Source organism: Tympanuchus pallidicinctus, unplaced genomic scaffold (assembly GCF_026119805.1).
Source record: "Tympanuchus pallidicinctus isolate F22 unplaced genomic scaffold, pur_lepc_1.0 scaffold3, whole genome shotgun sequence".
Taxonomy (NCBI): domain Eukaryota; kingdom Metazoa; phylum Chordata; class Aves; order Galliformes; family Phasianidae; genus Tympanuchus; species Tympanuchus pallidicinctus.
The window spans coordinates 89,268,984-89,293,672 of NW_026294747.1; the positions used below are offsets into that span (position 1 = coordinate 89,268,984).

The window sequence follows — 24,689 nt, forward strand, 5'->3', positions numbered from 1 at the left end:
CTTAAATTAAACCCACATTCCCCAAAGGCACCCTTCAGTTGGTGGCTGCCTAAACTGTCCAGCATTCCAGTAAAGGTGTAAATGTTACATTTTGGGATGGAAGAGACAGCAAAGATCGCTGCTTACTGGACAGGAAGGTCAACCTCAAGTTTTTTTCCTGGAGGGAAGAGGATCACTGATGCTGCTGATGCAGTTGCTGAGTTGCCACAGTTTATCTGCAGCTCCTCCACAGACCCCTCCATAGAATCATGGAATCACATAGGTTGGAAAAAACCCTTAAGTCCAGCCATGAACCTGAGCTACCGAGTCCCACTGCTAACCATGTCCTTCAGTGCTACGTCCACACGTCTCTTCAATACCTCCAGGGATAGGGACACCACCATTTCCCTGGTCAGCCTGTTCCAATGCCTGATCAACCTCCTCATGAAAAGATTCTTCCTAACGTCCAATTTAAGCCTCCTCTTAAGCAGAAATACAACAGATTTTTGAAAAAGTCTGTCTCCATTTCTCGTACCTTTGCTGACATTAATAAAGGCTGATGGCTGCGAGGTTAGCAAGACAGAGCTGGTGCTACAGAGGTGGAGAAGCTACAGTACCAACGGATCTGATGAGTAATGAGCCATCAGATGAGCTCAGCAAACTCGTGAAACTTCCCCTGACTTTTACACTATTACCTGCAACTAATAATTTTTCAGCATTCAGTTCACATGATGAAATGGCAGAAAGGTGAATATACAACAGTATCTATCAAGTCAAAACCTAAAGTTCCAGAACTGCTGCTGAATATATATACTATTACAAACCTTGGGTATTTGATAGGAAACTTTCTTTAAACTTCTGTTTTTCAAGTTGAATTATTAAACAGAATTTCACTGAGAGATCTGAAATTGTTTTCTTCTTCCTGGTAAGAGGAAAAATAAAACGAACACTCTCACACAGAAAATATGATCTCTGTAGACTCCAACACCAAAATACCATTTCCTCCCTTCTTCACCATACAAACAAATTTCTGCAATTTCAACACATTTACCCAAACCTCGGTATACTTTCAAGGCAGACTTTGGGGGCTCTAAAATAACACAGTAGACAAATATCAATAGATATAATTCTAAACTCGGCATCATAGAAATAGGGCCAAAATGATGCATACAAATTATATTAACAGTTTTATTACCTCAGAGAATCCCTGCTGCTGCACACACACACAAAAGCACAATCACCTATGGAAAGTTCCAAGTCCATTCCTCAGCTTGGATGAACTGCCTGCTACGACACCACTGGTGCACAGCAACTGTCCTTGCCTCTTCTTACACTTATCCCTCCTGCTCACATGGCTCAGTGGCCTGGCACTGGGCTATAAGAGAAACAGAATTTGTGAGAAGGGAGACCATTCAGGATGAAGGCAGACGTACAGACGATCTTCCAGTGTTGCTGAGAAAGACCTCTTTTCCAGTTGCTGTGCCATGAATTGCACCATTTGGGAAGTTTCCACGAGAATAAAGTGGATCCAGAGAAATCACATAACGATGTAGTTGCAAATCCATGTTTACCTAATTTCCCAGGTCAATAACTGCTCACTGCTTTGCACTTGCTTTTTCTAATTTTTGACAGAAACTTGATTTCTTAATTGCAAGAAAATAGGAGTAAATCCCCTTTTCCACTTAGCAGATTTGCATCTCCTCTGCCTTACCCATTCCCTAATCCTGAATTAATATAAACATAATCAAGAAACAATGCATGTAAGCCACAAACAGTTACTGTATCACATACCATCATGGAAAACTATTTAGAAATTGCAATTAAATAGTCTGTTTTAAAAAGTAAATTAGTCATATGACATTAAACCAGGATGTGGTTTTTACTTCTGTGGTGAGAACAGATGTAATGAGCTTTTATTTCCAAAAGTCATCACTGGTATCATCATAGCTTAAATTCCAACTCCATAATGAGGTGTTTCCAAAAATACCCAGATTGCTTTGGCAAATTTTCCTGTTAAAAATGTGTTAGATCCCTGTTTCATTAACACGATGCAGCAAAGCCATGGAAAGCACTGTCATCTAGAGCCATCTTGCTGCACAGACAAGAAGCAATGGTTTTAGACACAGCCAACACGTGGGCCTGTTGTTACAAAATTATGAAAGTTGCTTTGGTTTGCAGTGTTTACATGTTTGAAAACCGTATGATAAAAACTTTAAGTTTTACTGATGATTAATTAGGAGACCAAAATTACCACACACCAAGACCAAAACAGCCCCCAAACTCACAAACTCCCCAAGCACAACACATCAAGCACCACCAGGACTCTGCTGCTCCCTGTCTGATGTGCATATTTGTCTTTTTCTCTCATCTCATATATTTTCCACTTCCAAAAATCTTGTCAGCATCTCCTTCTTTTATCCTCTTCTGATCAATCCTTGTCTTCTTTTTTTCTCCCAGAACCTAAGCTTTTTTTCTTGTTTTTCTTTAGCCTGATGTCTCGATCCCCGTTCACTCTGTTAGTGTGACAGAGAACGAAATACTCAGAAGGCAGGACATTACAGCACTCCCTGCCCACCATACCTTCCCAATACTCCACTAGTGCTTCACATGCAGCCTGGCTACCAGAGGAGAAACAGCCCAGTTCTTCGTCCCTGGCTTCTTCATAGCTGCTCTCCTCAGACACCAATCTGAGGTGACACCATTACCTCGTGTCACTCTTGCAGGAAGAGGCCACAGCCCCTGTGGCCAGCCCCTTCTGGCATGGAGCAATGTTATCTTCTTCATATGTGAGGAGATGAAGTACAGCACATTCTTCTAATATTAATATCCCCGTATTCATATTTGGCAAGCAGAATAGTGAGCTACAGCAACTTCTGATCTTCCTACGAGTGGCCCAGGCAAAAACGTTCCCAAGCATAAACTTGAGTTCAGCTGTGGAATTCGGAGTATGCTTCTCTGTAAACTACCATCACTGACTTCATTTCAAATCTGAGTTCACAGTGGTCTCAAAGGAGCACACCATAAGCCTCATTACTGAAAAGAATCTGCTTGGCTACAGAAGCCACTGATTCACTCGACAGAGATTTACTGATCAATAGAGCGAAGCAGGAATTTGAACAGTGAAAGGTTCCATGTTAATGACTTTCCAGAACCATATCTGATTTTTAAAAAGAACAATAACTGCAGCCAATTAGCAATAGAGAACGACCAAAAGTTTGCCATCTGGTGTGCTTGAAGTGAAATTCTGAACGTAAGGATTGTAATATTGATCCAATAATTCCAGATCTTAAAGTAAGCTGAACTGCAACTACTTAGACGGGAAATTTACAGCAGTGAATCCAGGCTGTGCTCAATATATCCATGCTTACGTACATACTTTTCTTAAAAGAGACAAGAACAGTTCCCAATTCTCTGCCTATTGCCAAATACTACAATTCTTGGCAAGCACAGAGCAACCATGTGGTGGTTAAGACCCACAAACCACATCCGCAAATGTCTGACACTGGATAGAACATGAGAAATACTTCTGCAGGTGCTTTGGTACATACACAGTTGCATTTTGAGTAGCCTTATGGAATGCCAGTCGATTTTAAGAAATCCACGTTATTTTGCACTGAACAGCTTCTCTCTTAATATTGAGTATCTAAGGTCATGCCAACAGATTCAGTGAAAGGAAATCGTTCCTGACCATGATCAAAGCCACTCTCAGATTATTTCATCCTCATTGTAACAGGATCAGTCAAGAAAAAGGGCTCTGAATTTCAACGCTTCCATAATGAAAGACAGTTAAATTGCAGTTAAATTATTCTCAAGTTACCATTAGAAAAGCTGCAATATCAACAGGAAACAGGATCACAACAGTTTCTGCATTCAGAACTTGCTCTTTGCCCATCCGCAATCGGTCATCATCTGCTATTCCACCATTCTGTGACATTTAATTATTGTGACCAATTGGACTTTAAGGAACATGCTGCTTTATGTTACCTTACCTTCCCACCTCCCACTTTTTTTTTTTTTTTTTTTTTTTTTTTTTTAAATCCTTGTCTTTTAATTTATTTCTTCTCTTGGCTCATTTCTCATTTTTTCTCCATTTCTCATAAGCATTTTACCACGACTTCCAACAGCAGATGAGAGACTGAGGCATCTCCTACTCACCACTGAATGTACAGTCAGAAAATCTGGGTTAAGCTGATCAAGAATATCTTTTTTCAGCATTAACTGGGAGCAAACAAGATTTTATCTTCTTAAATACAGTGATTTTGTCACATACTCCTACCATCACTCCTGAACTGTGAAAAAAGGACAAGGGGCAATGGTTTTAAACTGGAAGAGGGTAGATTTAGACTAGATTTCAGGGAGAAATTCTTCACTGTGAGGGTGGTGAGACACTGAAACAGGCTGCCCAGTCGGGCTGTGAATACCTCTTTCCTGGAGGCATTTAAGGTCAGGCCAGATGGGGCTGTGAGCAACCTGGTCTAGAGGGAGGTGTCCCTGCCTGTAGCAGGGGGTTAGAACTAGATGATCTTCAAGGTCCCTTCTAACCCAAAGCACTCTATGATTCTGGTTATTATGAAGAAAAATCTCTACCTGAAATTCATACTTGCTATGTAGATCCAAGAGGGTTGAACGTTGCCAAATTTACCAAAATCAATGGTTACTTATATTTATGATTATATATAGTTACATCCATATTTAAATGGTTAAATACATTTATGGTTAAAGGAACTGCCACTTTATGTAATAAAGACTTCAAAACAACACATATCCATTTCAAACTAGATTTAATTTTACCATAATCCAAATAAGTTACATCCATATAAACTCCATTTTGTTGTATGTACAACCTATGTCATTAGCAAGCTGACAGAGTCAGCTGGTGAAAGCATTCGCCTCATCCTCTGGAACGTATGAATCTTCCAACACTTTCTCTGTCCATCGGCTGGTTCTAGAGCAGGACAGCCACATCTTTCATCCCCAAAGCAGACTGAAAGGGAGGGGGGAGGAAATGAAAGTCAGATTTGCAGTACGTTCTTGTATTTAAATAAGTTTCTCTAAAAAGCAAGTCAGAACAAACAGCCCTATAAAAATACAGCATAAATGCTACCAAAAAAAACCCACAAATACTAGCCAGAATACATTGCAACAAAGCTACCTACCCAGAAAAAGGACTCAGACTAGTAAGCCTCAAACTAGACCTAAATGCATTTCTGTTACCTGTACACATACTCTGGTATCAAATGCATACTTTATGCTCTGCAGACACGTTCAATACAAGAAAAAAATCTCAAGCTGCTAGTGAAACTGAACACAGGAACACTGCCAGCAAACAAACAACTTGAGCAAATGACACCATAAAAGATTTTACTGAAACTGTAACATGACCTTGACATTTTTCTCATTCTTTCTACTGTTAGAAGTAGCTCCTTTATATGGTGTGAGGCAAAAATAATGAAGATATAATTTTGCAAACAATGCAGACCATCAATTATTTGTCTTAGCAGTACCTGCCTCTGTGCTGTTGTCAAATTTCAAGATCATTAAAAGAGCCACACTCCCTTCAAAATCTTAATTTTAAAAGTCTGACCCATGGATACGCTTCAATAGAACTCAAACCCCACAAGAATTTATGGCCACTAATGCCAGGACATTGCAGTGGTGACAAGTTGTCCCATAACAAAGAAGCAATATGAGCAAATGCATTGTGATCCACTGCAACGACAAATACTGAAGGATGTACCTCTGTATTTAATGCCGTTTTTAAGCAGCTTTACAACCATATTTACAAAGAGGGAAGGAGAATGGATTCTGGTTAAAACCCCTGTTAGAAGTATAAGTAATTATTTCTAGGTGCAAAAAGAAACTTGCATAGAACACCTCTAAAACAGATTACAAGGGCAGCTTCCACTCAAAAAGGCACAGGAAGTCCCATATATTAAAAAAAATGCACAGGATTCAGAACAAAACACTAAGGCTCTTACAAGAACTTGTGTTTCGCTGTTTTTTTCTAGTTTTGATTTTAAAAGAAAAAATAACCTGACCAGCTATACTATCACCCCAAACCACTTTAAAACAGTGGATAAAACACCTCTTGCTGTTTAGTGTGAACAACCAGAGTAACACCTAAAACTGTGACCATGAGAGCTCTGCTTCTGTATGTACATTTGGACACAACACGTACCTCCAGATTGTTGGCTCGGGCATTCCTGGATCTGCACCCCTCCTAAAACCTAAACAGAAATAAACATTAGATAAACACACACATGTATGTGTAGACTCCTACACAGCTAACACAGTATCAGATTATTCCAGTTCATTAAACTGAGATGCAAAAGGAGGGGGGGAACTGTGATTCACGAAGTTGTAGACTCACCTCAACAGAAAAGTAACATTAACCAGGGTTAGAAAACAGGCAAAATAAATACAAGTGTACCATTTTTAATTTTCTTTTTTGTTTTTTTTTTTTTTGTTTGTTTGTTTTTTTTAACTCTTAACTGTATCTCTATCTGATTTAAAATTCAGGAACAATTGAATTTGAAGCTGTGAGAGATGATGGAAATTATTTACCTTGAAGATCCCGGCACACACACATGCATGCACATATACATAACTACCAATGAGATTTTAAATGTTGCTGAGAATGCAACTGAATGAGACAACACCAGCAGTGACACCTATACCTGGTATAAGCAACCACTGTGAGCCTTAGCAAGCAGCATTCTGTAATGAACTTACATTTCTATTTCAGTAACTGTTTATTTAATTCAGGGTGAAAGAATTCTAAATGTTCAATCGATTAAACTTAGAACGTTTTGTTCTAACTGCCTTGCAGGGCAAGTTAATTACAAAGAGTTCATCTCCAGCTAATTACTTTAACTACTGATTCACTAAGGCAAACGAATGCTAGATAAGCAATTCAAGGTTCAGTTTATCAAACAGCTTTCTTCCTGGACTGTAAATTAAGTCTTGAAGCACAATTATACATGATGTACACTGTTCAACATGCTTTCCCACAAATGCTTGATAGAAATGGATGCTATATGGAAAATATATTATTCCTCTCCCTTACAGATTATAAGTAATGACAGCCCACCTAAAACACAGGCCACGAAGGTTAATGGAAAAGCTTCCATTAATGTGGTGGGCACTAGGTTACCTCTTTGAAGATAACCTTGTCAGACTTAGACTATTAAATATTCTGGTCCGTTGCCTTTTGTGGCCACACTTACCAATAAAATTGCTTTGAAATACATGAAGTTGTGTTAGCAGTCATACTACGTGTGTGTGTGACACAGATTTAGGAAACAGTACTAGGGAATAAGGGCCACAAATATTACATAAGCAATCCAGTTTCACAGAACTGTACTGGCCTAATTTACCTACTTCACACAGGAGCAGTCACTTCAAAGCAAGCATAAAAACACCTACCAACGAGCTGCAATTGCATAGAGCACACTTCCTCGCATGTTGTCCTGAATATCCTACCCCAGCCTAGGTCTTTCACTGAAACATTCCATTGGTTACAGTGCATTTCATACATATGGGCCTATACAAACTGGGATCAGCAGCACTAAGCACTGCAGAGCCACTGTAACTGTAATAGAGGATTCAGTACTACAGACTTCCGAGTCTGTGCCACCTCCAGGGGTCAGGCAAGGGTGGCACCTGTATTGGTGTCCCTTCATTAATCACAGCACGAAAACTGCTCAGGCAGCAATGCGGGCTGCTGGGGGAGCAGTACATTTATCTGTCGGAGGCACAAAACAAAGCTCCTACAACCCAGTTCCTTACAGTTACAGAAGTACGCGGGCATCCAGGCAGAGGTACAACTGCCCACACAGCGCACCAGCAGGACGTAACACTCGCGTTACATAAGTGCGCATGGTGCCACAGAGCAGCTCAGGCTGCCCAGAGAGGTTGTGGATGCCTTGTCCATCCCTGCAGGTGTTCAAGGCCACGTTGGATGGGGCCCTGGGCAGCCTGGCCTAGTATTAAACGGGGAGGTTGGTGACCCTGCCTGTGGTAGGGGGGTTGGAGATTCGGGATTCAGGAGGCTCGTTCCAACCCTGGCCATCCTGTGATCCTGTGATCCTGTGATCCCTCCCTAAAGGCGGAGCCCTCGCAAACCCCCGCCGGATCGAAGCAGGTCGAGAAACGCTGCGGGAATCCCCGCCCCCAAACCCATCAATTTTAAAATAATCAATAAACTAAGGATGGGAACGCAACATCCTAACGTTGCCTAACGCGGCAGAGCTCAAAGCGACCTTCTGTACCAGTTAAAGCCCGCCGGCTATCCATCAGCCCGCCGGCCCCCCGCACCAGCCACCCCCTCTTCCCCCCCGCTTCCCAGTGGCGCATGCGCGGACAGCACAGCGCGGGGGAGCTCACCCCCCCCCCCCTCCCCCCCCCCCCCGCGCCGTCACGCGTCCCCCAGCACCCCCGCCCTCCCCACGCCCGCTCGCCCCCGGCCGCCTCGACCTCGTTCCCCGCCCCGGGACCGGGGCCGGCCCCCAGCCGTGCAGTGCGGGCCGCTGCACGCCGGCGCCCGCCGTCACTGACCTAGGTAGAGCACGACCGGGATGAAGCCCCAGCGGATGGCGAACTGACCGCCCTTGAAGAGCTGCTGCAGCCGCTGCTTAGCCTCCTTGCTGAGCTTCGGCATGCCGGCGGCGGGGAGAGAGAGGAGCGGCCCGCCCGCGGACGTCACTCGGCTGCGGTGGGCGGCGCTCCGGAGGCCCTTCCGGGGGCGGTGAGCAGGGGTTCGTTCGGGGGCGGAGGCCGCGGGCCGCGCTCGTTTGTCCGCGGGCTGTTCTTGCGCCCCGACGCGCCTCTCTGCCGAGGCTGCGGGTAAGTGAAGGGCAGAGATGGAGCGCCGAGAGCAGCGCTTCCGGGTGACGCCGAAAATGGCATTCGCGTTGCGCTGTCCCCGCGTGCGCCGTGTCTCACGTGGCCCGCTGCCTTTGGCTGCCGCGGCGGACGCGGCGCTGCGGCTGTTCGGTGCCGCCTGGGGAGCGGCACGGTCGGGAGCGGCGGGCTGTGCCAGGGCTGCTCCCAAAGCTGGGAGGGGATCCAGTTGTGTATGGAAACCGGGGGAGGGAGAGGGGAGAATATCCTAGCGGATAAATCACAGCTTGTGGCACTGCAGACATCCACGTAGTTCCTTATAGAATCATTAGCGCTGGAAAAGACCACCGAGATCCTCTAGTCCAACCGCCAACCCATCCCCACTGCCCGTGTCCTTCAGTGCTACATCCACGCTCTTCCTGAACACCTCCAGGGCTGCTGACTCCCCCACCTCCCTGGGCAGCCCATTCCAGGGCATCCCCATTCCTTATGAAAATATTTTTGCCTAATCCCCAACCTGATTCGTTTATAATCGCAGTTTACCAGCCAGATGCAGTTATAAAGTTCTGCATATGTTACGTGTTGGTTTGCTTAAGGCAACAGATGGCTTGCAGTTCAGCAGCTCACTTGTCGCGTTAACAAAAGGGCAGTACTTTTCAATTAAAAAATAATTCAAATACAGGATCATAATAAAAATCACTTACATAGCTTTTTCTATATTTATTCTTCCATTACACAGATGCATATGCTGCCTGTAAGAGATGATGAAGACACAAGTTCATAGCTTGCTCCTTGCTTCTTAGGTATGGACAGGTGACAATCTACAAGCCACATGAGTGATCCTCAGCTGCCTTACCACTCTCTACCAGTAATCAAAGTGTGGGGGACACATAAGTGTCTTGGTGATGGGATGACAAACCTGCTGTATGTCAGGGTATAGAATGCACAAACAGCCTTTGTTCATGAAATCCAGTGCACATGTACACACCTATGCATTGAACAGGAGAGGAAAAGTCAGTATCACATGGTAACATATCTAATGATGTCTAACAGGTAAAGCTGAGGCTTGGAGTCCATGAGTGGCTTCATTGTCAGCTGAACAGCTTATCCCTGTTGGGGTTAGGCAGCATTGTCATGGTTCAGTAGGTGAACGTCAGTATGAAGGGGACTGTGAGTCTACATGTTCTCCAAAAAAGAGTATGCCTTCATATGTTCTCAGACACTAGGAACCAACAAAACATTCTCTAAATAATGCCAGCCATAGAACTTGTTGTGTCGATTGACTCTGTTAGTTATGCTTGATGAGGATTGCCAACAACCAATTCTTTCTGCAGCAGGTGGGCTGCTGGTGTAGGTAGAAAAATACTGGTAATTCATACTTCACTGCACTTCAAAAAGACAAATTTTCTCAATATAATGTTCCAGTCAGAGCTTTATCCAGTTGTTAAGCAAACACATTTTGTTATTGTTAGCAGATTAATGAGGCGCTTTCAGTAACAAATCCAGAATTTGTGGAACATATTAATGAAGATTTTTCTGTGGCAATCTTAGGCAGCTAATAACACAGACACCATAGAAGGTGGAACTGCTTCTGAAATGCTTTGTCAGTTGTTTTTACTAGCTATTAGTAAAGCTATTAGTATTAAAGGTTATTTTGTACTTAGCAAAGTGGTCACACATTCCTGCTTTGTCACATCTAGCGCGGTAGTTCTGCATCAGCGTGTTGCTGTATTTCCATTCCTTAAATTGAGTACTTTATGCCTATTGTTACTTTTTTTTTTTTAATTATCTTTTATTAAAGCTGGAAATTTGAAGTCAGTAATGACTGCTCACGTTCAACTTAGAAGTGGCATCTTCCCTCCCAAGAACAGCTTTTATAAAATACTCTTTAAAGATCGTGAATCCTGTTGTACCTTGCCATGTGTCAGTTCCTTTGTGACTGCCATACCCATTGCATAGCACTAACAAATTTAGATCTTTCCACTTCTTGCCTCTAAGGAGATGTTTTCTTCAATTTTAGGTAATTGTAGTGCAAGTAGGATTCATAAGGCCAAGTGTACTAAATAACTGATCCAAATGATTTAACAGCTCTGTCTTCTTCAGGTATAAACCTGTTTAACTGTCTCTAGTTACATCAGTATGGATGTTCTTGAGAAAGGGTATTCCTAAAAATGTGCCATCTGTGCTCCTTCTTCCATCCTTTCCTTCTCATATCAAGTCAAGGAATTATTTTCAGAGAACGGGAACTTTCCTTGATAGCTCTCATTTCTTGCATCTGCAGTGTGTTATGACTGGACATTACATTTTACTTTATTATGATAATTAAGCTGTCTTTTGTGCCCTTGTAAGGATGGTCCTTTTCTTCCATTCCATTTCAATATTCATTTAATACATCCCAGCTACTCTGCAGTACCATTGGTCTAGGAAACGCAGATTTTCAGTTTGCAGAGACCACGTTTTGTAGAGATAAATAGAAATGGAAAGCACTGCTGCAGCCAAAAAAAAACTAAGGCTATGCAATTGTGCTGCTTGGGAAATGCCAGAATTCTGTGACATCTCATTTTCTCTTGATAGTTGTAAAAGCAATAATACTTGGGCTTAAATATGTTCGGGTTTCTTAATTTAGCATATTTTCAAAACATATTTGAAATACAGAGCAGAGATGCATATAAATTTTTTTTCTGTCTGGATTACTGTCTCTTTCATATGATTTTCTGTGTGATACTCCATTGGCTGTACTCTGGCCACTGTAGGGTATTGGATAGCTGCCTTGCACAGAGATCTCAACAAATTAAGGGGCTGACAATAATCAACCTCATGAAGTTTAACAAGAGCAAGTGCTGCATTCTGTACCTGGGCTGGGGCAATCCTGGCTGTACATGCAGACTTGGGAACAAGAGGATTGAGATTTAATATGGAATTGAGAGCAAACACAATAATAATATTATTTTCCATTTCAGCTCCTGAAGCCAATGAAGGAGAAACAGCAGTCTGAGATGAAACAACATTCAACAAAACCTCATCAAATGCTTTCAGAGGTCTCTGAAAAAAAAGTATTGTTGTTGTGCTTAAAAATTGAATATTATCTGCTACTCAACTTTATTTTCATTCGGAACCTGACTGTCCCATTCTCCTCATTTTCATTTAAGAATGAAAATGTTGCATTAAAGATACTGCTACCTTTCTGTAAGTGGTTACTCTAAAAATATCACAGTTCTTATATGCACATTGCTGTGATTGCAGTATTTGGCCAGGGATGAAAACAATCATCTGATTACTTGCATACTTACAGTGATATGCAGAAGTCTGATGGATTAAAGGATTTTCTGAGGCCAAAACCAATATCCGTATTCTCTCATTCTTTGTTTTTAAATTAACTTTTGGGTTTTTGTTTTGTTTTAAAGCATCTGAGGAGAGCAACTGTCAATGGCTTTAGAAAGATTTTCCTCAAAAAACATTTGAATGCATACTTTCTAATTGTCAACCAATCTCATCCAGAGATAAAATCTGAAAAGATTTTATAGGGTTTAAAAGGTCTGCCTGTTTTAGGCAGATTCTTACTATGATGGGAACAAATGAGGAAAAGAATGATGATATTTCTACAACAGTCTTTGCTCTTACTGTCTTTGTTTATACCAATTCCAACCTTAGTGCATTGAATTAAGGTTAAGCAACCTTAAAACAGAGAATGTAAGGTCTTTATCATAGTTTACACGAAAATGGATATGAAAATGAGAACATGGATGTGGAGCATTTGAAAAATAAGAATTGTAATTAAAATTCATATACAACCTTTTTTTAGAGTATCTGCTCTCAGCACTGACATACTGACAGCCTGAGACACTTACCTGCAGTGTTCCTTTGGACTCTTTCCAGTAGTGCGTAGAGCACTGTCACCATATGGGAAAATACTCACCGGTGTTTCAGTGTGGCATTGCTGTTGCTTTTCACTTGGGATTACTAAAAAGCTCCTATAGTTGATCTACAAGGGCAAAATTGAGACGTTCTGGATACTGGGGTTATTTTTTCAAGGAGGGTGATTTGTAGCAGCAGTGCATGTGGCACTAATCAATGAAAGTTGAGAAGACTTTGGCCTAGCATCCTGCCCAAAGAAGAAGAAAAGAGGTTACAAGAGATCTGCTATGTTCCTTATCATTGCTTCATATGAAACAATATACATACTCCTGAAGTTTTTATTTTGAATCATTTCTGCAATAATTTTATCAGGTGCATAGGAGATCCAAGCAACTTTTGAAAATTCCTTATGTTCTGCATTATAAAGTCTGTTGTCCGTACTTGGCACAGACTACAAATTTGACCCTTATTTTCAAGCATTTAAAGGCCCAAAATAAAATTATCGTTCTTTAACACTTTTTTTTTTTCTTACATTTATTCAAGTTTGCATTAACTATATATCCAGCAAAACTGCATTCTACTCCTTCATCTTAGCCTTAAGTAGCAGTCAGAGGAGATTAAATGCGGTTCAGCATAATGAAGCATGAAGATGACAAGAAAAATGAACCAGAGGTACCTTATCTCCCAATTCATAGCAGTACAAATTTTATATTCCAGACACAAATGCCACCTTGGGATTGAAATCGTACTGTGTGAATCTGTGTATTATTTTCCAATTACCTTCCTGCTTTAAATGTAGAAAAGAGAACGAGTCCTCCTGAATTAAGAGATGTGTTAATTGCATGTGGGATTTGTGATGGAAAGTTCTCTCTAAAATAAACAGTAATAGAAGTTGGTCTTTCACCTATCAGGAGGAAAACCTGCTTCTAGTGAGAGAATGCTAGACTGGACTGACATTGGTCTCTTTTATGACGTTATTACTGAACTGACATATATAACACAGTATATTAGAACTGTTAGTTGTATCATAGCATAATATTTTTCTGTAGTTTTTTCTGTTAAATCCCTCAAAAACCACGTGCAGAAAAGTACTTCTCATGTGTATGTTAGTTTTGGCAACTGTCTGATCTGAATGAAATGCTGGTGGGCTTTTAAAAGCCTGAAGAACAGGAATCAGGCAGTGAGCCTACACGAGCCTTTAAAAAAAAAAGGTATTTACAAAGTATTTATCTATTATAAAAAATGAAAAAAATAGAAGTTGTCTAAAGGTTTCAATTAATAAACTGTCAGCCTCTATGAATTTAGTTCCCCTTCTTCGTTACATAAATATTAATTCAAATATTATTAGCAATGTTTCCTTAATACCAGTGGAGGGCAGACTTGAACTGGAAACTTTTTCTGCTTTGATTTCCTGAAATTAAAATACAAGATAGTTCCTCAGGCTCAGAGCTGATGGCAGTCTCACCACTTCTCCACGATTCTAATTACTCTTGCACTGGGTAAAAGCTTCTTTACAATTGCTGTTTGACAAAATGAGTGTTTTGCTATGTCACAGAAAAGAAATAGTGAATGTTTAGATAAAAACAATCATATGAAAGTGGATGAGTCAGTTTATTAGCAGCTGCGTGATATTCCCCAGGGAGGATCCACACTGCTAAGCAATTAATCATGTATATCTTAAAATGGTTTTTAAAAGTGAGTGAATATCATTATCCCCATTTTACAGGTGAAGGAACTAAGGCGTAGGGAGGCAGCCTTGGAAGGTGTCTGTCTAGGTGACCTGCAGATGCAAGAACAAAATCCAGATTTCTGTGATTTAGTCCAGTGCTCAAGCACATTTTCTTGCATAAATGATGGTAGGTCAAGCTGTTGCAAACACTGGAAATGATGCAGTCAAAATTGCTGAGGAGCTCACGCTGGTGAAATAGACAGGTAACAGAGAGACAGAGCATAGGTGCTGAGAAGAATATTGTCCTCAGGAAGTTAGGTGGAGGTCAGATCAGGTGGCCAAAGGTCTGCATTAAAAATAGTGTGTTTTTACTAAAACAAGTACTCTGTGTTTTTTGTATGTATTTGTCATTAAGTTAGATTGTACTCTCTCCAAGGAAGGAGCCTTTCTATGTAAGCCTGCAAAGCCATTCCAATCTCAGTAGTAGGAAATGTGTACTTAAAATGTAGGTGAAGGATGAAGATGCTAAAAAAATTGTTCCTCCTCTCCCATCATCTTAAATTATGAGCAAAATGTGAGGCTTCCTATGAGTCACCAAGTCCACTGTATCTACTGAACCCACGGTCAGTAGCATTCGTGAGGTTTATGTGACTCACCATTGAATGCTATGCTTCATTAAGGAGCTACGTTTAATAGCTAAATACAATCACTTATTTGATTAAATGCATGTATTCCACTTTGTATGCTCTTATGAAGTCATTATTAGTTATAATAGCTTTTTAGAGCATAAAATGGCTCTGCTTTTTTTTTTTTTTCCTCCTTAATCAGCCCCAGCATATAGATTGTTCTTTCCCTTTCTAGAAAGGGCTGGAGGCACACCATTACAAAGCCTCCCATTTCTAAGACTTGTGTAAGATATACCGCAGAACATTTGGTGTTGCATATTAAAAACTCTGTAGATGTAGAGTGAACAAGCTCTTTACACACTGCATTTTTCCCCTTTTTTCCTCTTACTGCCAGTTTGCAGTGGCAACATGCTGATGGTGTGAATCAGTCATTAGTTTATGACTCCAAGGAAAAGGACTGGTGAAAATTGTAAGTTAGAACGTAAGTAAGTGGCCACTCACCATACAGAATGAAATACTGCATAACCTGTGAGTGTGTTACTATAATTTCTGGTTTATTTCCAAACAAATGATGTTAAAATAGGAGTCAGAAATACCTGGCGGGATTTGAAGTACAATGTGGCAGTAACCCCAAAACCTATTACTTTATATTCAAGGTTTCTCTGTTGGACCTCTTTAACTCATCCCTAATTATAAATTGCTGTCTGTAAGTTTCCAAAAAATTGTTTAATACTCCCAGGCCTAATGCTATAATTTGGGGCAGAATACAATACCATAATGCCATACTTTCAGTGCAGAATTACACCTTATCTCCAATAAACCACCTGTGTCTTTCAGTATTTTTTAGATTTACTGTATTTCAATATGCAGAATCTTCAGCTTGTGTGGTTAATCTTTTTTCTTAGTCTTTAAGCAGAACTGAGTCTCTTCATTCTCAGTGCAGAAGTGCAGTACAACAGAAGAATAAATCCATTCTGCAGGTGGAAAGAAAAGCTGTGGGTTCATGGTGAGGACAGCACCCATCTGCCCCAGATAAATGTAAGTCCATCTTCCCTTTGTTTACCTTTTGCTCCATAACAAAACCAGAAGCTGCTTGATAAAATTCCCTTTGGATTACAACCGTAAATAAACCCGTTCTGCATTCTTAAATACAGAATGCAGTTTTTGTGGCAGATAGCTTGTAAGCTGTAAACATAAAAATCACATACGAATAAATAAGTGTTGAGAAAGCAGTTATGTGACATAAAATGTATATGAAAAAAATGCTCTGAATATTGGAAAAAATGAAAGGATAGCTCCACGGCAGTAGTAGCTGTACCTGTTCAATGCACTGAGTTAAGGGAGACTTCTACCTTGCTGTTGTTGTCTCTACAACTAATTACATCTTAAAATCTTAAAACCACTGACAGTTAAGGGAAAACAAACTTGTGTGTTTGGGCATGGCAGGTCTTTTCTGCTGCAAGCTTCACAGGAGCTTCTGCCTCCACACTGATCTTTTCTTACACTGCTCTTAGGTAATGTGTCTTCTGTCTTGTTTGTAATCATTTCTCCCTTTTATTTGTAATACACAAAATATTTAAGAAGCTCATGATTTAAGAGTAATTAAGATAGTGCTACCTCAAGAAGATCAAATGTTACTCTTATGTACGCTCATATTTGTTCTGCTGAGCAGGCCCATCTCAGTGACAGAGGGAACTGCAAATAATACAGACTGACATCAAACTAGCTATTGCTGTAAGCAGGCAGAACAAAAGTTATTTCTGCATTTCTTGACACAGAAACACATGGGTGGCTATATACTGTGTGAAAAAAAACACTACACTGTTGTGTGCTTATGACAAAAAAAACAGGAATCCTTTGCCAATAAAATACTGTTATTTTTGGATAAACAAAACCAAAATCAAGAGCAAACAAGTGTATATATGCCGTGCATAACACACAGTCCCATATCATCAACATTAGTGATTTTAACAGTGTACTTCCTGAAATGGGAGTTTTCACTAGAATGAAAATTGCTTCCACATCACTTGGAAGTAAAGCTTACTGCTGTCAGGTTGCCAGAACCCCTAAATGAGTGTTCAAGCATCATTACCTCTTTCAGTGATTTCATATATTTATACTTACTGTCACAAGTAGGAGAGGATCAGCAAGGATTTGTTCCTTGTTCAGAAGATCATGGAGTCTGCTACCTGCCAGCAGGCCCTGCTTCCAGCAGCTGAAGCTCTTACTCATCACAAATCTTGTTCCTGACATACTTCAGCATCCAATACTTCTTTTACACCTTCCGAGGTCCTATATTTAGGTATTTCTTCTTCTCCGCAGTTGCTCCAAGCCAGAAACATATCCCTTTACATAGAAGATTCTTAAATTTGTTCACACTGCTTTTTTGGCATTTGTTTCCTTTGTAAGTTCCACTTCTGTAGACTGTTCGGTACTAAGCTTATTATGAAAGTCTAGGTGGTATTCCACATTATAAATCACAGATACACACAAGATTGGCAGGATTCTTGAATACTGGCCTGCAGCATCCCAGATCCATAGTGCCAGAGAGAGATGCGGACAGATCTTTGGTCTTGAAGGCCAGAATTTGGTCATATTCACAGACATGTTTGGAAGCTTGCAAAAGGAGGCCAAGAGAAGGAACAGGGGATGTCACTGATGAGCTGTGCAGAAATGTCACCTCCTGGAGAACCATCTAGTTAGATAGATTACATCTGAGTTCTGCTAATGCTCTTCATTAAGCAAACACGTTCAGCACTGCTGCAGTCACGACTGGAATACACAGCACACCAGCATATGTTGAAATCCAGGACACCCAGTTCAACAGAAAGAGTGAGTAATATAAATGGCATTAACTGAAATAAATTTCAGGATGTTTTTTGATGGAAAGCATGCTCATATCTCGAAATCAAACCTTTCAGTAGACAAATAAATGGCTTCAACATTTTTCAGGAAATCTCAGTAGCATTCCTTGGGCTTGTAGATCAAGCTTACTGCAGTCGAGCAGGCTTAAATGCAATGTTACGATGCTTTTTTCTTTTTACATATTTTGAATGGAACAATGGAATAACAATGAACACACACATTCTTGTGTTTCTGATGCATTCTTTTCTTGCAGAAGCCCCAGTCGGTAGTAAAGCAGTTCACAGCACAGACATTTCTGTAGAGGAGAAGCTCCTGCAGCAGGTGAGCCCTGTACTGACAGCAAGCAGTTCTCACACTGCAACATCGTGATTAGCTGTGTTAAGCAACATATAAATCATGAAGACAAAGTGCTGCTGAGCAGCGAGGCAGCTTTCCCTGTCCAGGTTGTAAGAAGCAGCCACAATTACCAAATCAGTGCCTTGGCACTGAAACTGCACAGCACAGTGGAGCAGGTTAGTGGGCTTGGGTCCCTTCCTCTAGAGGAAAGTTTGTGCTACAGTTTGGCCTCACCCACCTTCGGGCAGCTGAGTTTCTGTTGACTCAAAAGGAAAGCAAAAACTAAAAGGCCTCACATGGTCTGACATCCTGAGACAAGAAAAAATGAACTTTGACTGCAAGCCGTGAAGACTCTGACCTGTGCGTAAGCTTTCAGTACTGCTGCGTCCTGCTTTTGGTTTTGCCCTGCTCACTTGGGTTATTCCGTGCATTGCACAAAGAGTTCCAAAGACAGCTCCTGTAAGCCAGTTACCTGTAACTGCTCCTGGGAGCAGTTACACTGCCAGCACAGAAATAAAAATACTGGGCCCAAAAGTCAGCCTTGTCTTTTCTGTCACTGCAGTTTCCATGTGCAGGAACAGCACAGGAAAAAGCAGAAGGGTGGTTTTTTTACACCACAAATAGAGAGTGCAGGCAGTGCGATGTATGAACACTTAGATTTTAAGCCAGCACTTCTGGGCACGCTGTTCAGAAGTGCAAATGCTTTCAAAAAGTGCCTTTCAGCTCAGCCTGGTAGAGCAGAGGACCCTAAGCAACTGCCAGTGGGCTCACATCTCACCTCTTGGCTTCACACATACCCAAGTCCACCTTCATTCCAGGTGTGTGGAAATGCCTGCACCTCTCCTTAATGACAGAGTAAAGCAAAACTGTATCTGAAGAATATTGCACTGATTTCAGAGGAAAAAAAAAAAAGTATTTAATTACGGGGTAGAACATACAGTGAGATTGCTATCTACCAAAATCAGATTATTTCTGTGCTGACCTTCTGGAGCAAACTTTTCTGACTGAAGTTATTGTGAGGAGAATGTGGTAGCAAAATGGGCAAACCATTAATTCTCCTACTATTTTCCACCTATGCTTTTGAGTCCTCTGCATCAGGTGGAAATGATGTCTTCTTGTCCCCCAGGTACAGAGGATAAAAGTGTCAGTGATGCATTTTCACCTCTGGCTCCACGCACTGGGACATTTCCCCACCTTCTAACAGCTAAATGTTATCAGGTCTCTTCTCACCTTTTCAACAGAATGCTTCAACAATACTCACCCGTTTTTGTTCAAGACAGCAGGGAATGAAGCTCATCAAACACATTGCCTACAGCATGCAGTCTGACACACTGGACTAATAATAGCTTTCCTGTCATCACAAAATATCACATTTATGTGTGGCATCCAGAATGGAGCCAACCAAAGTGAGCTGCATGGCCACACATCTACACACACTTATTCACATTGGTGGGCACCAGGAAAGGACAGGCAGCAGAGCAGCCATCTGCATACAGTAGACACGATGTGTTTTAGACGAGTTTCCTTCTCTTAAGCTCTGTAATTGCTGTCATTAACACTGAGCAGTATGACAGCAAAAGAATAATCCCACAAATGTAATGGATCAACTTATAAGAAGTTAAAATTTGTCGATTTTAAGTAGCTAACCATCATTTCCCTTTTGTCATGTATTAGGAGGGCCACCAAGATGATCAGAGGGATGGAGCTCCTCTCCTGTGAAGAGTGCTTAAGGGAACAGGCCTTTGTTTAGCTTGGAGAAGAGAAGGCTCTGGGCAGACCTCACTGTAATCCTCCAATATTTGAAGGGAGCTCATAAACAAGAGAGGGAATGACTTTTTACAATGATAGATAATGATAGGACAAGGGGGAATGGTTTTAATTGTGGTTTGTTTTTTTTTTTTTGGTCTACCAGTTGGCAATCCTGTCCATGGCAGGGAGGTTGAAACTAGGATGATCATTATGATCCTTTTCAACCCACGCCATTCTATGATTCTATGATAAACTAAGACGGGGAGATTTAGGTTAGGTATTAGGAGAAAGTTTTTCACTCAGACAGTGGTGACACACTGGAGCAGGTTGCCCAAGGAGGCTGTGGATGCCCCATTCCCAGAGGCATTCAAGGCCAGGCTGCATGTGGCTCTGGGCAGCCTGGTCTGGTGGTTGACAATCCTGCACACAGCAGGGGGGCTAAGCTAGATGAGCGTTGTGGTCCCTTTCAACACAGGCCATTCTACGATTTTATATAATTCCATGCAGTTATTGGGGTTTTTTGTTTTGTTCTTTTTGAGATAATTCAGTCATGTACTATATAACATCTCACCTAAATCTCCCCACTTTAGCTTAAAGTCATTAATAAACTAAGTGTCCAGCCCTGCTGTCCTGCTTCACAGTGCAGGCCCAGTAAGAAAAGCTGCAATTAATAAGTAAATGAAAGCTGTCTGCAAGCACGTCCTCACAGCACAGCAGATAGCATGGAGGCTTCTGTTACAGCTGAAGGGTCATAGAAATCTAATCCATTGTGATAATTAAAAGCTGACAGGAGATGAGCCCCTGACCTTGTGATTCATGGAGTTTTTCCTCAATGGCGTAAGGGTCAGCTGCAACCCGGCCACCCTCTGAAGCCCTGAGGTCCCCCTGAGGCACACATTGCAAAATGGGGCACACTTGGACATGCAGTGCCCAACCTCTCTGTACCCCTGAGTACAGCAGGTGCAGCACTGAGCGATGTACTGAGCGCCACGCTTCAGCCTTTGGACGTGCATCGCTGGACTGAGCGACCACTGGGTGGCAATGACAATCTCCTGGAAAACATTTTCCTGCATTTGCTGATCTCGGCTTCCTTTCCTGCTCCTTCCCTTCTGTTCTTTTCGTTATTTTTTTTTTTCCTAGGGATATTTTGTTCAACAACTTCCAGAAGAGAAAAGGATCTACAGTTATTGATAGAATTTGTCTTCCATCAAGAAAACCATCAATGCTGAAACACACACAGAGCAGAACAGAGCCAGGGCACAGCCCGCAGCCACCCCACGCTGATTCCCTGTTGGTTCCCACAGCACTCCCCCGTGCCCAGGATGCCCCCAGGAAACAGACACAGCTCAAAGCACAACGGAAAGGGGCTGCCCGTGCTGCAGTCTGCTGGGGCTCACGGTAGCAGAGTTCTCCTCTTTGCGTCTCGTTTTGCTCAGCTTCTTCATTCATTCAGAGCTGCCTGCAGAGACAGATACGGAGGAAACAAACCAGACAGAGCCGCTCTTACAGCTCCTGTTTTGTTCTCCAGTCACCTATTTCCCCACAGCTCAGCACATAGTGTGCTTTATGCAACGTCTTCTTTCTTTCAGGCATGAAACAAAACTGTCCCTCAGTGCTGAACAGTACCATGCCAGCTTTTCATAGAGGAGGAAGGAGTAATTACAGGGATTACGAGTGTGGCGCTGAATGTCAACATATATTAAAGCTGTTTAATAGCTTGAAATAGAATATCCTTCCACCTGAGGCACTGTCTTTCTGTCTAGAATTAAATTATGACATCAACTGCCTTGGATCTACCTAGTAACTCATTTTGTTGGCATACTTAAGAAGTTATTCATCTCAGCATTACCAGAACGCGTCAAAATTCTTTTGTGCTCGCAGGCAGCACGGCAGCTTCACCCAATGCTCCTCTGAAGGCACAAAAACACTCTGTCACTCACTGAGAGCACGCTGCTGCCTGCATCCCCTATGCCAACCTCTGGAAAAAAGACAAGTGATAGCAGTGGATGCTACACAACACCATCACCTAGTCCTTTCTTCAAGCTATTTATCTCTACACACCTTTGCTTTGGGGTGATGATGCCAAGCAGTGGAGTAATCACTGAGAGACCAAAGCACAGTGGTTCAGGAGCACTGCTAGGGCTCAATGGTGGGTCCCATCCTGGACCTCTGAACTCACCCGTTCCAGCCCATGTTGCTGCCTGCAGCCTCCTGCCTTTCCTCCTTGCAGAACTCTGCCCACCCCAAGGTACAGGAAGAAGCCAGGTTCATATTAGGGTCAGTGACAACGCTTCTGTAGTGAGGTTTCCTGAACTAGCAGCACAAAAACAAGAGCTCACACAACTGAAGGCATTTCAAGTTACAAAGGCAGCCTGCATGGCAGGTGAGAAGCTCCTATGCAGACTGAACAGCAAATGAAAAACCTTACATTTGTCAGAGGATTGAGCTAGAGCTGAATAGCTGTCACTCAGTTACAGAGATACACTCACATCCTTGATGCTATTCTACATTTAAACCTCAAAGCAGCTGAAGGTATTAGATATTTTTAAGTGGGATTCTGACTAAAGAATGGCAGAAATAAGAATGCAGTAAAGAGATCTGTGCTCCAGTTCTACCCTCCATCCCTGCTTTAGGTGTTCAGGAGTGCTGCTATTTCACACTTACTCAAAAAATCCAAACCGATTCAGCTGAACTGTGGGCCCCCAGTACCATCTCTGTTATTTCCAGTGAATTGCTGCCTCAAGGCCTGCAGCACCAGTGAGTCAGGTCTATTCCTCCTGGACTTCTACCTGTTAGTAAGGGCCGTAGTGAAAATAGGGCAACTGCTGGCATTACCCAGGGCTATGCTAAAATGATTGATCCAAACACTTGAGTGTATTTTGGCCCTGTGCAGCGAGGTCCTGTCCAACAGGAACATCCTCACACTACAGAAATCCACCATCACATTTCAGCCTTAGAAGCTGCAGCCAGGAGCATCGGCCTTAGTCAGCACTACAGCACTAACAACTGCTGGGCTTGTCTGCGTGATTCAGCCCCGCTTCCACCAGACCTGCTGCACCATTACGTTCAGCAATGTCACAGGAAATTCAGGGTAACAGCCAATTGAACTTGCCCTCATTTCAGAGTCAATGAAGCAACATCTGCAGCAGAGAGGCTCATGCCGCAGCGGTTGCCCCAGTCACAGGGGCACGCTCCCGTCAGCCAGAACTGGCAGCTGTTGTTAACCGGCAGCTGCCGGGTGAGAGAACACGAGTGTGCTGAAGTTCCCTTTAATACAGAGCCAAATTAACACTGAATATAAAAAGCATCCAAATTAAATGCAGGCGGCCAGCTGTAAAGTCCATACAAACAAATGCCATTCCAAATTCTCAATGCTTGCGCTACCTGCAGGTTCCCCTCCCACTGCACAGTGTCCTACAAAGAGGCTCTCTGTTCTATTTCCCCCCCAGCTAAGAGCTGTGCTTTGGAGTTACCACTATTTTCTTTTGTACTTCCTGCCACATTTTGGGAAAAGGAGATTCAAATTCTCTTCCACTAATCAGTAACTATTCCTACTTGAAACCATGTTAAGAGCCCATCCTAAGCATTCCCTTTCACTCACTGTCACTGAAATAGCAAATATTACACTCTCCTGGGACAGTCACAGACCCAAGTTCAACCCCTACACTTCAGAAACCAAAATTCCTGGCTAGGAATCCCTGGCTAAACCCTCTCCATACCAAGCGAACTGTTAAGAATCTGAGATTTCCTTTCTCATCTACCCATACAAAGGTGATTTGTGTTTTGACCATTTGAATCAACAGGTTAAAGATTTGGGATTTAAAAAAAAAAAAAAGAAAATGAACACTGTTCCCAAAACATAAGATTCTCACAGCTGCTATTTAGACAAGCTCTTCCATTCCGCAGGTTCCTCCACAGCGTTGCACCGGAGACCACATTTGTAATGGTAGGTTAAGGAACTTTGTACAAAATGCAACCCCTCACCTGCAACCCCACCTTGTCTGTTGGGAGACAGGGAGGCCATCCTGAAGGGCAGTGGGACCCAGCACAGCTGGGGGCTCCCCCAGGCTCACAAACTGGCCCATCCCAACACACTGGAAGTCAAGCAGAGTCAGCAGGCCTGTATGCACAGACATGGGGCTCTCAGTTCTACTTACCTATGAAAAGGAAGCACACAAGAGGTGGAAGCAGGAGACCAAGGAGGATTACAGAGAGACTCTCTGAGCATGCACAGGTAGGGCTAGGAAATCCAGTCTTCATGCAGTGCCCAGGGGCAGCGCAAGGGGCAGTGAGCACAGAACCAAACTGCATGTGGCTTTAAGCTCGAGGCAAAGGAGGTGGATGAGATGATCTCCAGCCTCAGCCATGCTGTGGTTTTTCTGAAAAAGGAACCTAAGCAGTATTTCTGTACTGTCAAAGCTGGAGAAGTGATACAATTTCTGGCTGAGCAGCACAAAAAAACCACCACACTACTTCCAGAGTTTTACAAACATATCATTCCCAAGAGACTTGGTACAACTGACCTCCAGGATTGCTGGCGCTTCAAACGCAGAAATAGTGAGAACAGCTGAATAGAAGATCTAATGAAGATACAGAGCAGTCGTGTATCAAAATGCTACTATATTAAGGTTATCACAGAGCTGCCCAAACAGCACCGCATCAGTGACAAGGATGGCCACGTTTCTGGCTACAACTCACCTGCTTGCAGGCACCTGAGTGGCAGCACTTCTCAGCCAGGTGGGTTGGGCTGGATGACTCGCCTGCTTTCA

At 42.3% G+C, this 24,689-nt stretch overlaps 1 protein-coding gene, 1 long non-coding RNA gene and 1 other non-coding gene across 11 annotated transcripts; 2 read left to right on the top strand and 1 right to left on the bottom strand.

Annotated features, from left to right (window-relative positions):
• Positions 1-4,743: 4,743 nt before the first annotated feature.
• On the bottom strand, positions 4,744-8,820 carry TOMM7 (translocase of outer mitochondrial membrane 7). Its single transcript, XM_052693746.1, has 3 exons — positions 8,536-8,820; positions 6,158-6,206; positions 4,744-4,963 (listed from the first exon to the last, which is right to left on the bottom strand). The coding sequence occupies exons 1-3, from the start codon at positions 8,636-8,638 to the stop codon at positions 4,948-4,950; spliced, it is 168 nt and encodes a 55-aa protein (XP_052549706.1). The 5' UTR covers positions 8,639-8,820; the 3' UTR covers positions 4,744-4,947.
• Positions 8,821-9,558: 738 nt separating this feature from the next.
• On the top strand, positions 9,559-21,663 carry LOC128085834 (uncharacterized). 9 transcript variants are annotated; one of them, XR_008209111.1, is made up of 6 exons: positions 9,559-9,847; positions 11,781-11,858; positions 13,393-13,437; positions 15,876-17,802; positions 18,089-18,156; positions 21,061-21,663. It is a non-coding gene; the product is annotated as an uncharacterized LOC128085834 (long non-coding RNA). The 9 variants fall into 9 exon arrangements; XR_008209108.1 differs by having other exon boundaries at positions 15,876-16,008; XR_008209113.1 differs by lacking the exon at positions 21,061-21,663 and adding an exon at positions 19,298-21,054.
• LOC128087447 (small nucleolar RNA SNORD93) lies at positions 12,068-12,155 on the top strand. The gene has a single exon (XR_008209861.1). It is a non-coding gene; the product is annotated as a small nucleolar RNA SNORD93 (small nucleolar RNA).
• Positions 21,664-24,689: the final 3,026 nt, after the last annotated feature.